We start from the raw sequence: 12,496 nt of genomic DNA, 5'->3' as shown, positions 1-12,496 counted from the left end.
TGCAGATAGATATATAGTAGACATGGCCTAGGTCAACGCATAACAATAATCTTTAATCTTAACCTGAAAGATCATAGATACATTAAATATAAACTGGTATCAACTGGACAGATTTATTTCTGGGTAGCAGAATAGAGTTATTGCCCTAATATAATATATATACCAATTGGTTTATTTATTCAGAAGAAATTTTGAGATCGCATTTTGACGTATATGCGTACTCTATTAAATCAATGAGTTGTCACTCGTCACGAATTCGAAATAATGTGTGAAAAATGAAAAATGCACCATATGCGCTTTCACAACGTTTCACCGATGCCGTAGTCGCTTACAATACGATGACGATGGCTGAGCTATAGTTAAGTCTGTGCAATGGGAATGAAATGGTGAAACATTACCCCGAATGTTTGCATTAAATATGCTTGCGTTCATGTGCTCAAACAACCGTTAAACAGGAAGTTCGAGCTTATCCATTTGATGCAGTCAGTGCATGTAGAAGCTTAGCTTATGTGCATGAAGTGTGAGACATGGCAAACAGAGAGAAAGTGATATATAAGTTGTGTATATCACCCAGGAGAGCTTGACACCTTATCCGCAATTGGCTCTTATGAAGTGTTTCGTTTACTATGAACCTATAAAAATGTTTATCAAATTGGAACTTCGACGCAGCTATTATATTGCGCTTCAAATTTTCTAACCAGCGTTATCGGTTCTCTCTGGCAATCTGTTATCAGTAATCGACGGGCCTACAGTGAATACCTGCATTTCTTAAGTTTTGGTTTCCACGCTTATCATATTTAAAGTCGAGTTCTGAATGAGTAGATTTTCCGCAATCACAATTCATAGCTCAATGAAAATTTGAAATAGGAACGTATACTATTGAAGTTTATTACATTGTCTTCCAGTTCGGCAATATAACGAAAAATAACTAGATTCTACAATCCCTGCCTTAAAACGCTTACTGTATTTTATTTAGTGTTATCTGGTGCATAGCTAAAATATATGAATTTTATAGATGGATTCTAGATTGAACCAGTCATGAAATTTGATCGGAATAGTTAGACTAAGTAGGTTCAATTCAACTTAAGAGGATTGATGCTTCAAAATTGGATTGATCTTTCAAAATTGAGAATAGTTTTTCGCTACACTGTGACGCTGACACAGACCGGTTGAGATTTGATGCACCAATTGTATCAATAATGATCTTTGTCGTATGTTTGAGTCCTGACCTCGAAGGATTTCTAGTGTCACTAATAGTAGTACCAGGAGCGCATGTTTAAAACACCATTTTTTCATCAAAAATTCTCCAGTATTCTAAAACGATGACGAAATATTTTGTATTCAAGTATTGGCTCTCGCTTTCCATATATTTTGTCCATATCTTTGTCAATTGTTAGCATCATAAAAAAAACTTGAGCTTTCATTGACATCCACTCATCGTAATTTTAGTACATTTTCGAAAGTTTTGAAATGTTGCTCAGCCAGTGCGTGCTCCATCGATGAAAAGAGATGATAATCAGAAGTCACCGGGTCTGATGAATAGGGCGGGTGTGGCAGATGTTTCCAACCATGCATTGAAAATGTTGCTTCGACTAAATGTATAGAAGAGTTGTCATACTGCAGAAGGACTTTGATTTATATTTGAGCCCATTTGTTTTTTTTATTCGACGATACATTTAATAAGGCGCACAGTCTTAGCTCTAAGATGCCGAGGACATTTCGTAACAGTACTTAAGACTAAGATAATTTCATGAATTATAACAATGTTGTATTTGGTTCACGTTGGCGTGTGCTGATCTCCACAACTATGGGGGATTTAGTTTCCAGTCTGCAATAGCTGATGGGATGGAATTGCATGGGTATTGTCCAGATGACGTGGATACTCATCGATGGCGGCTGTATCCCATGAGGATGTTGCCGAAGAGAGTGAAAGAAATATAGAGAAGTAAATGTTGTGGAAAACATAGTGGAACAAGGGGAAACGAACTGACTAAGAACAATAAAGATCTAATTAGTTGACAACGAGATGCCGAAAAGACAGGGGCAGGGGGAGCGAAAAAGTTAGTGACAGCAAAAGATCTTGAAAGATTCCATTAGCTCCCACCTGATGTCGCGATTCTCTACGCACGACCACACGACAACATTGATGGAACAATTTAGTCTAGAGTGACTCTGGCGTGTGCTCTTGGTGTGCAACTGGATGCCAAGCTTACGTTCGATGTCCAACGGTCGCTAGTTATTTCGAAAGCTTCCCGTCAGCTGGGATTCATCTTTAGAATTGCCAAAGACTTCAAAGATCCGCTTTGCTTGAAGGCCTGATTCTGGAAAATGCTTCAGTAATCTGGTATCCGTATCAAATATCGTGAAGCCTTAGACTTGAGCGTGTTCAGAAACGCTTTGTTCGCATGGCGTTATGACATATGCCTTGGAGAGATCCTGTAAACTTGGCACCATATCCGGACAGATGACAATTATTGGGAATTTATTTGAGTTTGATGAGCCTTTCCGTCGCTTCGCAGAAAGAATGAGACGAACCATATTAAAACGACAATTTTTATGTGTCAATTTATTTTACCTGATTTAAGACGCATTGTAATTACATTTTGTTTTGTGTTTATTGTTTAAAAGATAGTGGTTTTTGCGCCTGTATGAGAATGGCATGAAATTTGTTCATCTCATATAGACCCAATAAAAATCAGACATATGTCCGATGAACCCAATAAGAAATAAATAAATAAATATTGGTCTTTCATAAATATCACCTTTCAATACGCCCATTTAAGCCAATGAATCTGCCTTTTCATTGCCCGAAGTGGAATAATGCGAAAGAACCCAGACTATTAAATAAGGCCGTTAAGATAAAGTTCTCAAATGTTCCCGTATTTTCCCCAGAAATAATGGGGGATGCTTTTCTGGCTTCATTGCCTGGAGAGCTTCTATTGAACTGAGACTATCCGTGACAATAAAGTAGTGGTCTTTGGACGAGGTTTTAATGATCTCAAGGGAGAACAGAATAGCAGCTAATACTACGACGTAAACTGAAGCCGGATCACTGAGTTTGAACGAAGCGATGATGCTTTGATTGAAGATGCCGAAGCCTTGTGGACCCATTGGGATTTGACCTATCTGAGCAAAACATATAAGAGTACCGAGATCGTATCGTATGAGTCGATTGCATGCAACCCAAATAATACGCAAACAACGATACTGAATTCTTTCCAGCTTGATGAAATGAGTATTCGTCACGGATCGGGAGCAGAAGCATCCGTATTCCATCACGGACAAAATCGTTGCTTGGTACAACCTGATCGGGTCTTCTGGATGGGCACCTCACCGCGATGCAATTATTGTACGAAGAAAGTTGATTCTCTGTTGACATTTTTGTTTCAGATACCTAATGTGACATCCCCAGATGCCTTTGGAGTCGAAGAGACCCAAAGATATTGGAATGTGAAGACCTGTGCTATGGTTTCACCCTTTAGTTGAAGCTGTAGTTGTGCTGGCTCTTGCTTTCTAGAAAATACAACCAGCTCATTTTTCTCCGTAGAGAGCTCGATACGCATTTGAAGAGCCCATGTCGACAAGTTGTCAAGGGTTTCTTGTAATGGTCCTTGGAGATCAGCAGCTTTGGGTCCTATAATAGACACAACGCTGTCGTCGGCAATTTGTCTTAGAGTGCATGATGTGTTGATACATTCATCGATATCATTTACGTAAAAATGGCATCAAAGGAGACTTAAACATGAGCCCTGAGTAAGACTTATGTAACGCAATAGTATTGTCGACCAATCACCATGCGCGAAATATACGTGTTTCTCGGACAATAGATTATACAAAAAGTTATTCAAAATAGGCTAAAGACCATGCTTCTCAGATAGGACGTTTATGGAAACTGAGTCAAAAGCCCCCTTAATTGTTAGGAAAACTAACGCCATTTGTTCTTTACGAGCAAATGCCATTTGAATTTCTTTTGAGAGCAACGGAAGACAATCGTTCTTTCCTTTACCCCTGCGGAAACCAAATTGTGTATCTTAAAGCAAGCTTGTCTAGTTGAAAGAGTTTTCGAATACAGGAAAGCATAGAAATCGGCCGATACAAATTATGATCGAAGTCTGGTTTCCCTGGTTTTTGAATGGCGATCTCTCTTCCAGTCATGTGGGACAATATTGGAAATATTGTTAAATTATTTCAACAAGCGCCTTTTGTCAGGGTCAGGCAAATCGTTAAACAAGTTAAATATGATTCTGTCTAACCCCGGGGCTTTATTGTTATATCACAAGAGCGCAAGTGAGAACTCTTCCATCGAAAACGGTGTTTCGTTTGTAGTTAATGTCGTGGCGCGGAAGATCTTACCGGAACAGAATCTGGACATACCTTTTTAGCGAAATCGAATATCTAGCAGTTGGAATATTCCTTGCTTTCATTCGTAGTGTTATGCATTTTGATGTTTCTTTCGTAAAGCCGTCTACAAATCAACGCCAGTAAATGCGATTCTTGGCTTTAATCAATTTTTCGTAAACCGATTTTTTGCTGAATAATAGAAGTCATGCAATTTTCTCTGAAATGGATAAGATTATTGAAGAACATAAAATAATTATAACAAGTTAATTTAAGAATACAATCCAATCTAATCTTTTTATGAAACTATCAAACTGAATGGAGTTCCGTTTTCTGAGTTGTGTGTTTGAATACTCATACTCACCGATTCAAATGAATGCAAAATTAATTCAATTCTTAAGTGATTAATATTCCTTTCTCTTTCTTCAAGCTTTGTTGGTATTACTATTTAAATTGCAGAACATGCCAAACTTAATTTTTGTAAGAGAGCTGTCGCTTTTTGAAGCCAGCGTAATCATTACCACCCTAAAATAAATTATGTTTTATCATTAACATCGTCGCCAATATCTTAATAAAAGGAGCATAACAGCAACAACGAAAAATTCACGCTTCGAAATGAGAATGAGATTGAAACCCAAAACCTACTAAGGACCACAAATTACCAGGCATTCATTTGGCTAAAGAGGCATTCATTTGCATAACGTTACCTTCACTTATCAAATCTGCAAAATCAGGCCAGCGCTTCGTTCTCGTGGCTTGCTAACTAGCACTTTCCGTCAAGATGAAGACGAAATTTGATGCGCTCTTTATTTTATAATTTGATCAAATGAGAAAACCTCACCGTGAGCAGCTGTTGGTTGGAAACTATCGTATCCTGAGCAAAACCCGCCAAGGAAATCGCAACCATGCTACTGATCCGCTGTTGGCTACAACCAAAACATGCTAAAACGTGGGAATAATGAAACGCGAATGAAATCATTGTAAATTGCGCGCCTTCTGCGATCGCTTGAGGCGTAGCGGCGCGTGTTTAATATTTATATGCTGCAGTTGAGAAATCAACGATCTGTCTTACATGCACTCATCTTGTTTCAAGCTGTTTGCCACGGTGTTGCCGCAAAACAATGTGTGAATTTTCTTTTACATCGTTTAAACCGTGTGTCCAGTAGGCACAGTTTGGCACTCCATCTGCGAAATTGCGATTATACATACTTGTTGATCTAGATTTTGTATATGTCAACGCTATTTCACATGGTGCTCGCATGTTACACTTCGGAGTTACTGGCAACGCTTTTGACAATGATGCCTAAGTTGGAAGCCACCAAGCAACATACCTACATCCATGGAAAGAATTACAAGCAGCACTGGGTAGTTATCGCAATCAGAATATATTCATCTCTGTTCGTTTGCAAATTACGCTTTGGGATATACACAAAAACGGTCATTTACGTGAATTTATGGTAAAAGCATTATCACGATGACCATGCACATAAGTGGTACTTTCGATGTAACTGTTACCATTCGTTTTTTTCTAGAGTTTTCTTTCCAGATGTGGTAGATCGAAATGTTGATAATTTTCGCACCGCCTGCTACTCTTGCTATCAAATTATCACTTGCAATTTTCCCACTAGGTCAGCATCGCACACCATGATCAGTACTCTTACCAAAGTGAGAACAAGCCATTCTCTACTAACCTTTGTGAGAAATAGCACTACAGAGGTCCAGCTCCACTTCTGCGTTTCAATCTTCCAGCAACTAATCGTCATTCTCATCTCCGTCTCTGTCTTGAATACTGCTCACTATAAAAATCACACCTTTCGCGGTTGATTACCCATTTACAATTGTTCAAGCCCCTTTTATTAAACTTATATCCTGATGGAAATACTCTACGAATGAGATACATTATCAAAGCTTCAGTCAGGGCGCGAATGGGTTGAAAGAGACACGGAGGAATTTATAAATTTTAATCTCCTAGGCATTTTTATTGGACACTGATAAAATTTTTTCGTGACTTTGTTTCCAGGTATGACAATCTCTAGGAAAGCCTTTATCTGCCCAACAATTGCATCGATCGATGGCTTAGCATTCCACATACTTCAAATCAGCTGACTTTTTGGTGATTGTTCATAACTGACTGAATTCCTAGATATTGGTCGTCACGACCTCACTACTTAAAAATTCGATAAGGTTTTCGTTTTGATTGTAAGCGAGTCCAAGTGTTAAACATGATACAACTCTATTTAAAATAAAATAATAAAATAATAAATACATATACATCGCATGAATTGCAAACATGCAATAGACATAATTTGATTCTGGTGCCGAAAATTCCATTACACCAAATGTATATCAGACAACAGATTCCATTAGGCCAAACATATATTGAAAATAGGTTCATCACTTGAAATATTTCTATAAGTCTGGTAGAACAACATGCGAGTTAGTATTATTTTGCGATAAAAAATATTAGTAAAATAATGAAAACAAGAAGACAAGTTACCAAACAATTTGTCATCTGACAAAAGCATGTATAATTCAGCTTCCTATACGACGCTCATTATATCAGGTAAATATATTTCGAACGGATTGGAAATTGATTACATGGCTCAACGAAGCAATTTGTTGAGTGAAATTAAGTCAAGCAATGAAGAAGTAATTATGTGCAGCCCAAGCTCGCACACCGGGCATTTCGCACGGGCGGTGCTACAGTTAGTTCAATCCATTTCCTTTAATCTATGAAAACTCCTATTCCAAGAAAACAGTTTTCATTAGCTGCAGAATCGTTTTATCAGTTTAATAAATAAACTATATATTATGAAGATAGAATCATATTACTCAGAATGATGTTAGCCCTCTACGTTTCGAAAGGAAGCAAGTGCATTTTTGCTGAATAAACCGAAGTAGGGAGAGTAAGACGAAAAGATTGCAAAATGTAAGATAAGAATGGATTAATAATAAACAACAAATATGATATCAGCTAAGGCCGGTCATCGGTCGTCGTCGTTGTCGTAGTCGCCACCAGCTTCACCGCTGTCTGTAAATGACGCAGAACACTTTAGTTAACAGACTGAACGCTCAACCATGCCCTTGTCCGGCGTGCCACCGAAGTCACTTATTCGCTCCGATATCAGTGCTATACTACCAGCACAACCCCCTCGCATTTGCTTTAGATTAATAAATTGTAGTTTAGACGCTGCAGCGATGGACACAAAACGTAATAATTACAAGAATCATTGACAATAATTAGTATCTGGCGCCTGTCATAATGATTGCCTGCGCTAAATGGCTTTTTGCACCCCACAAAAATCATATACAGACGAACATGCGACGGGTATTACAACTGCGATGAAATATTGGTAAAATAATAATAAATAAATGGATTGTTTGTCAAACTTGAACTCAGATGTTATAGTACATACTAGAATATTAGAAAGTGATTAATTTAGAGCCACTGCGTTACTGCTAACAAAAAACAGCTACGCACTGATGAGTCAAAGAAGAAACGTAAAATAAATTTGAAAATTGGTATTTGCACCTAGCTTAAATTTGAGGGTAAACACAGGGTGCTCCATCTTTTATGTCGGTATGTAAACGCTGAATAATTTTCACATTTACCAACCGAGCGATTGCATCAGATATGTTTTGGATATGTTAATTCAGTTCAATTTTTGCCATGGATCGCTTAACACCGAAACAACGCGCTGAAATAGTGACAATCTACATCAAAAACATTTGTTCCATTGCATGACTTCAACGTGCATATCAGAAAAAAATATCACGAGAAAGAGGCACCATCCGATTTAACTCCTCCGGACCTCTTTTTGTGGGGTTATCAGAAAAGCAAGGTTTGCACCAACCAGCCTCAATCTATTGACGAGCTCTAAGCAAACATTCGTGCTGAAATCGACTCTATAACACCCCAGATGCTCTATAAGTTAATAGCAGACGCAGAAAAAATGGAGTCATCATGTAATTTCTAATAAAAGTGGCCATTTCATTTACTATCCAAACCGGTAAAAGACCTTTATCACTACTTTACGACATACCAGCGACTTGGGGACTCGCATTGATCAGATGCCTAAGCCCGACTCTTCTGGTAGAAGGTAAAAGGTAAGTTGCCAGAAGATTTCTGTTTGTTTAAATGACCCTCTGTCACGTCTCACGTTTCCGTTCTATATATTCACATCTCCCTTGATTACTACCATTCTATAATTTCCATTTCCTGTTTCTACAAAATAGTCTCTGATTAGATGAATATTGAAATAAGAAAAATGAAATATTGACTACTACAGTCAATAGAAAATCTATATAGAAAGAAACTAATAGTAGCTTTCAAACGCATCTAAAATTATCTAAATCGATTCAGGCTTTTCCTAGAAATTTTAGCGTGTTGAAATTTTAGCGTGTGATTTATCAATTACATTACCTAAAAATCAACATCTCCTGTTCGCTATAAAACTTCCAAAGACTTCAGAGTTGTTTTTAAATAAGCCTTAGTTTTTCGAAATTCGTTGAACCATCTCCGAGAACACTGAGCCGATAGGAATAAGAATTGACTGCCGTTTGATCTTCGAACTTAACCGATAAACTAACAGGTTTAGCCATCTCCGTGATAATTATGTGGAAGAATATCTTTGAAAGGTGCTCACACATAAGATATAACTGAACAAATAGGAACATTTTCTCTCGATTTCGTTAGTCTCACAAATTCAATTAATTGCTTATGGCGAATCGAAATAATAAAGGTGCAGTTCACAAATCAAGGGATTTTGTAACATAAGGTTCTCGATTAACACTCAACTGTCAGTTCCTCACTTCGATTCGAGCTGGCTGTCGGCAAAGAAAAACCATATGCATATGCAAATGCAATCGAAGTCAATTAAGTGCACTACTGGCAGACAGATTACATTGCCATTTAGTAAACCACAATGCTGACGACACACGGTTGTATTAGTAAAACATTTGTTAGTGACCGAGGAGACATTCCTTGCATTCGAGACGCGCAACGTTGGTCACGTACGACTGTTGCGGTGTAAATAAAACAGATTGACTTTACGATGCCGACTTGTCAACTGAAGCCACTATGTCCACCAGTAGAGTTGGAAGAACCAGCTAGTGCTAGTGGGTCTTTTATCCTCTCTCACACAACTTCAACTCAGCCGATCATTTGTCTTTTGAGGAATACGGAAACCTCCTTGTCAACACCAAAAAGTTAGGCAAAGTACGTGTTGTCATTTCGTTACATTGCACGAAACGCCAAATTTAAATAACTAGTTTGTTAGAAACGTAATTTGTTTAATACTGTCAAGATATAACTTTTATTCTCAACCACCAGTTAATTTCACTCGCAGTTCAATTAAAAAAAAATTGTAAAGACCACTTTTTTCAATTGAGCTCTATCATAAAGCCGTCCACCACACTGTATACGGTTTTCATGGTTACCCTGACACACCATATCATACAACAAACCATGTAAAGTCCTAGCATGCTTTCTTCTACGATCAGGGATAAAACTCAAAGAAGGAAGAAATCGTGACGATCATTACGATCATGCGTTTTGCCGACCTAATGTATTTATAGCCTATAAGAGATGACGGTAAAAACTTGAAACAAACTTACCATCAGGAGGCACAAAATCTTGGCATAGACGGTAAGCTGTGGTAACCTGTAAATAAATAAAAGAGAAGTGGTTAATTCAACTTGAACATCTGAAAACTTTGTATTAACATCGCCTCCACTGGGCTGTGATTTTTTCACACGTATAAGAAAAAAGCACTCTGATGTTAAACATATTTCAATAGACTCTGGGAGTTGGAAACGAGCAGTAGGGTAAAAGTTGGCTGGATTTTCCGAAAACCAGAAACCATAATACATAATATTTTTTAAACGATGCTGAAGCTAGCACATTTTTGCATGGAAACATAAAACTACCTTGAATAAATTTAATCAAACCGATTCGCTCATATTCGTTTAGTAAGCGAAACATTTGCATGAAATTGTAACCGCGATTAGGATTCTATGAAAAGAGAAAAGTGTTATTATACAAAAATTCTCTGAAGTAGAATTTGTTATTTATTTTGCAATATTCGTCGTTGATTAGATCTATATGACAGTATGTACGAACAGAAGATTATCTTATTGAAATACCACAACGAGAGACCATGTTTCAAATGCTAAAAATACGTTGACGTGTATTTCGTATTTCGTATATGATGATCTATGTTCTGATATCACTGCAAGGTGAATTATTTGTATAGCTGAGTTGTCTCTCTATATCTCGTTTTGGTTAGATACTGTTGATATCATTCTTGATCGACTCGACAATTACAACACACAACTGAGCATGCAATGCAGATCTCGCAAACTAGAGCGTGGAACGTGATCCGACCGATGAATCATAAATGAACTTTTAGCCCAATATGTTTTGCTAGTCTCGGAAAAAAAACTTAAACCGACACAGCGCTTCGCCGTTGAGACTCATGTTACGCCCCGGTTGCACCTGATGTCAGTTTAACGTCGCATCACCCACCTATATACCAACGACCAGCAAACATAATCGAAGGCGCAAGCTCTGGTTACCAAGATCAGGAATTTTTACATATAGCTAAATGGAGGGTAAAACAGTCATATTAAGATTTCTCATTTTGTTGCCACTTATATCAGAAGAATGTGTTCCGAGCGGTAATGAAATTTTAAAAATAATCTGATTCAATTAGTACATACATTAGTACATACAGTACATTAGGACTAAAATTGAACCACATTGTTCTTTATATATTTAGAGTGTTCAGTGCTGTAGATGCGATTACGCACAGTAAGTTTATGACTATTTAGCTTTCGAAAGTGAACTTGGGAAGACTGATCACTGTATCAGTGTTCGTAAAATCGTACAGAAAAATATCACTATTTTTTCAAGTGTTGATAATTGGGTTCTATTTGTTCATAAAAATGACTTTTCAAAAGAAACATAAAAAACTGTTTTCTAAAAGTTATTGTTAATAGAAATTTCCGTCAAAAAATACCATTCTTTAACAAATAAACATATTTCAATGAAACTTTCACAGATCACGGATATTATAACAACCATAAATTTATCGCATAAAAATAAAAATAAGAAAGAAAAATTAAAATTACTTGAAAATACTTTTTTCATGACGAATAGTATGACCCGCGGCATGGAGTTTTCACACGCGCTGGGTGAAACGCGCATTTATCAACACTCGTGAAATTTTCCAATGAACGTTGACGTAAATCGTCAAAATTCATGATTTTTACAGTGTATTTTACAGATACGCGGGCTCATAAAAGTGCATTAGTGCATAAGATTGGAAATATGGTACCCCACGGTGGGACAAAATGCTCAAAGATCACACTCCGGAGAAAAGGCCTTTAAACATGGTCGTTTCAAGAAGTAATCACAAAATATTAATTAAAATTATAGAGAACGGATTATAAGTATGTGTGCGACAAATTAATATCCAAAAATATTATATATAAATATTGATCACTGCAGGGAATTCAATACAAATCGATCAAAATAACAAACCATTCAAAGTTCTGTGTAGAATTAAACTTATCGTCTTCACATTCAAAAGTTATGAAGTGGTGTTAAACTTTGCTGAAATTAAAACGATCCGATATTGTATACTTATTCCACTGTAATCTGGAATAATCACCATAGTAAACCGAAATACAAGTGGATTGATTTGTAGAATCAAGAAATTCTAGTACCTCATTCGGAAATGTTGACAAAATTCGGGAATTGGTATTAAGATGAATTCGTTAAGTTCTGGGATTACATTTATAGTTTTACATAGATTGAAAATAAATCAGAAAAGATTTTTTTATATAACAATGTATTCTCTCACTAATTATTAAAGGATTGTATTTTAAGCTGTATTTAAAGCTTATTTTTTCGTACAGTGCATATAGAGAAACTTTTTATGTATTTGGGATTGTTTGATTCAGTGTACTGATTGGAAAAGTCACATGTGCATAATAAAAATTGTGGTGTATAAGTAATCTTTTTTTGCCACCACCGTGTTACTGAAATGCCCCAAGAGAATCGCAAGAGTGATCCATATTGATATATAACACAATTGTTAATACCCAAAAATATTCATGCTAAAAATTTATCTTTTTGCCCCAATTTTCTCTGTCA

General features: G+C 36.8%; 1 protein-coding gene across 1 annotated transcript in view; it reads right to left on the bottom strand.

The window, feature by feature from the left end:
* LOC131437037 (uncharacterized) overlaps positions 1-12,496 on the bottom strand; it is an 89,232-nt gene that overhangs the window by 60,997 nt on the left and 15,739 nt on the right. Inside the window, exon 2 of the mRNA XM_058606082.1 lies at positions 9,955-10,000. Within this exon, the coding sequence (XP_058462065.1) occupies positions 9,955-10,000 (46 nt within the window). The remainder of the gene's footprint in view (positions 1-9,954; positions 10,001-12,496) is intronic.

Source organism: Malaya genurostris, chromosome 3 (genome assembly GCF_030247185.1).
Source record: "Malaya genurostris strain Urasoe2022 chromosome 3, Malgen_1.1, whole genome shotgun sequence".
Lineage (NCBI taxonomy): Eukaryota > Metazoa > Arthropoda > Insecta > Diptera > Culicidae > Malaya > Malaya genurostris.
Note: the sequence above shows the minus strand (reverse complement) of the source record. Positions and strands in the feature narration are given on the sequence as shown.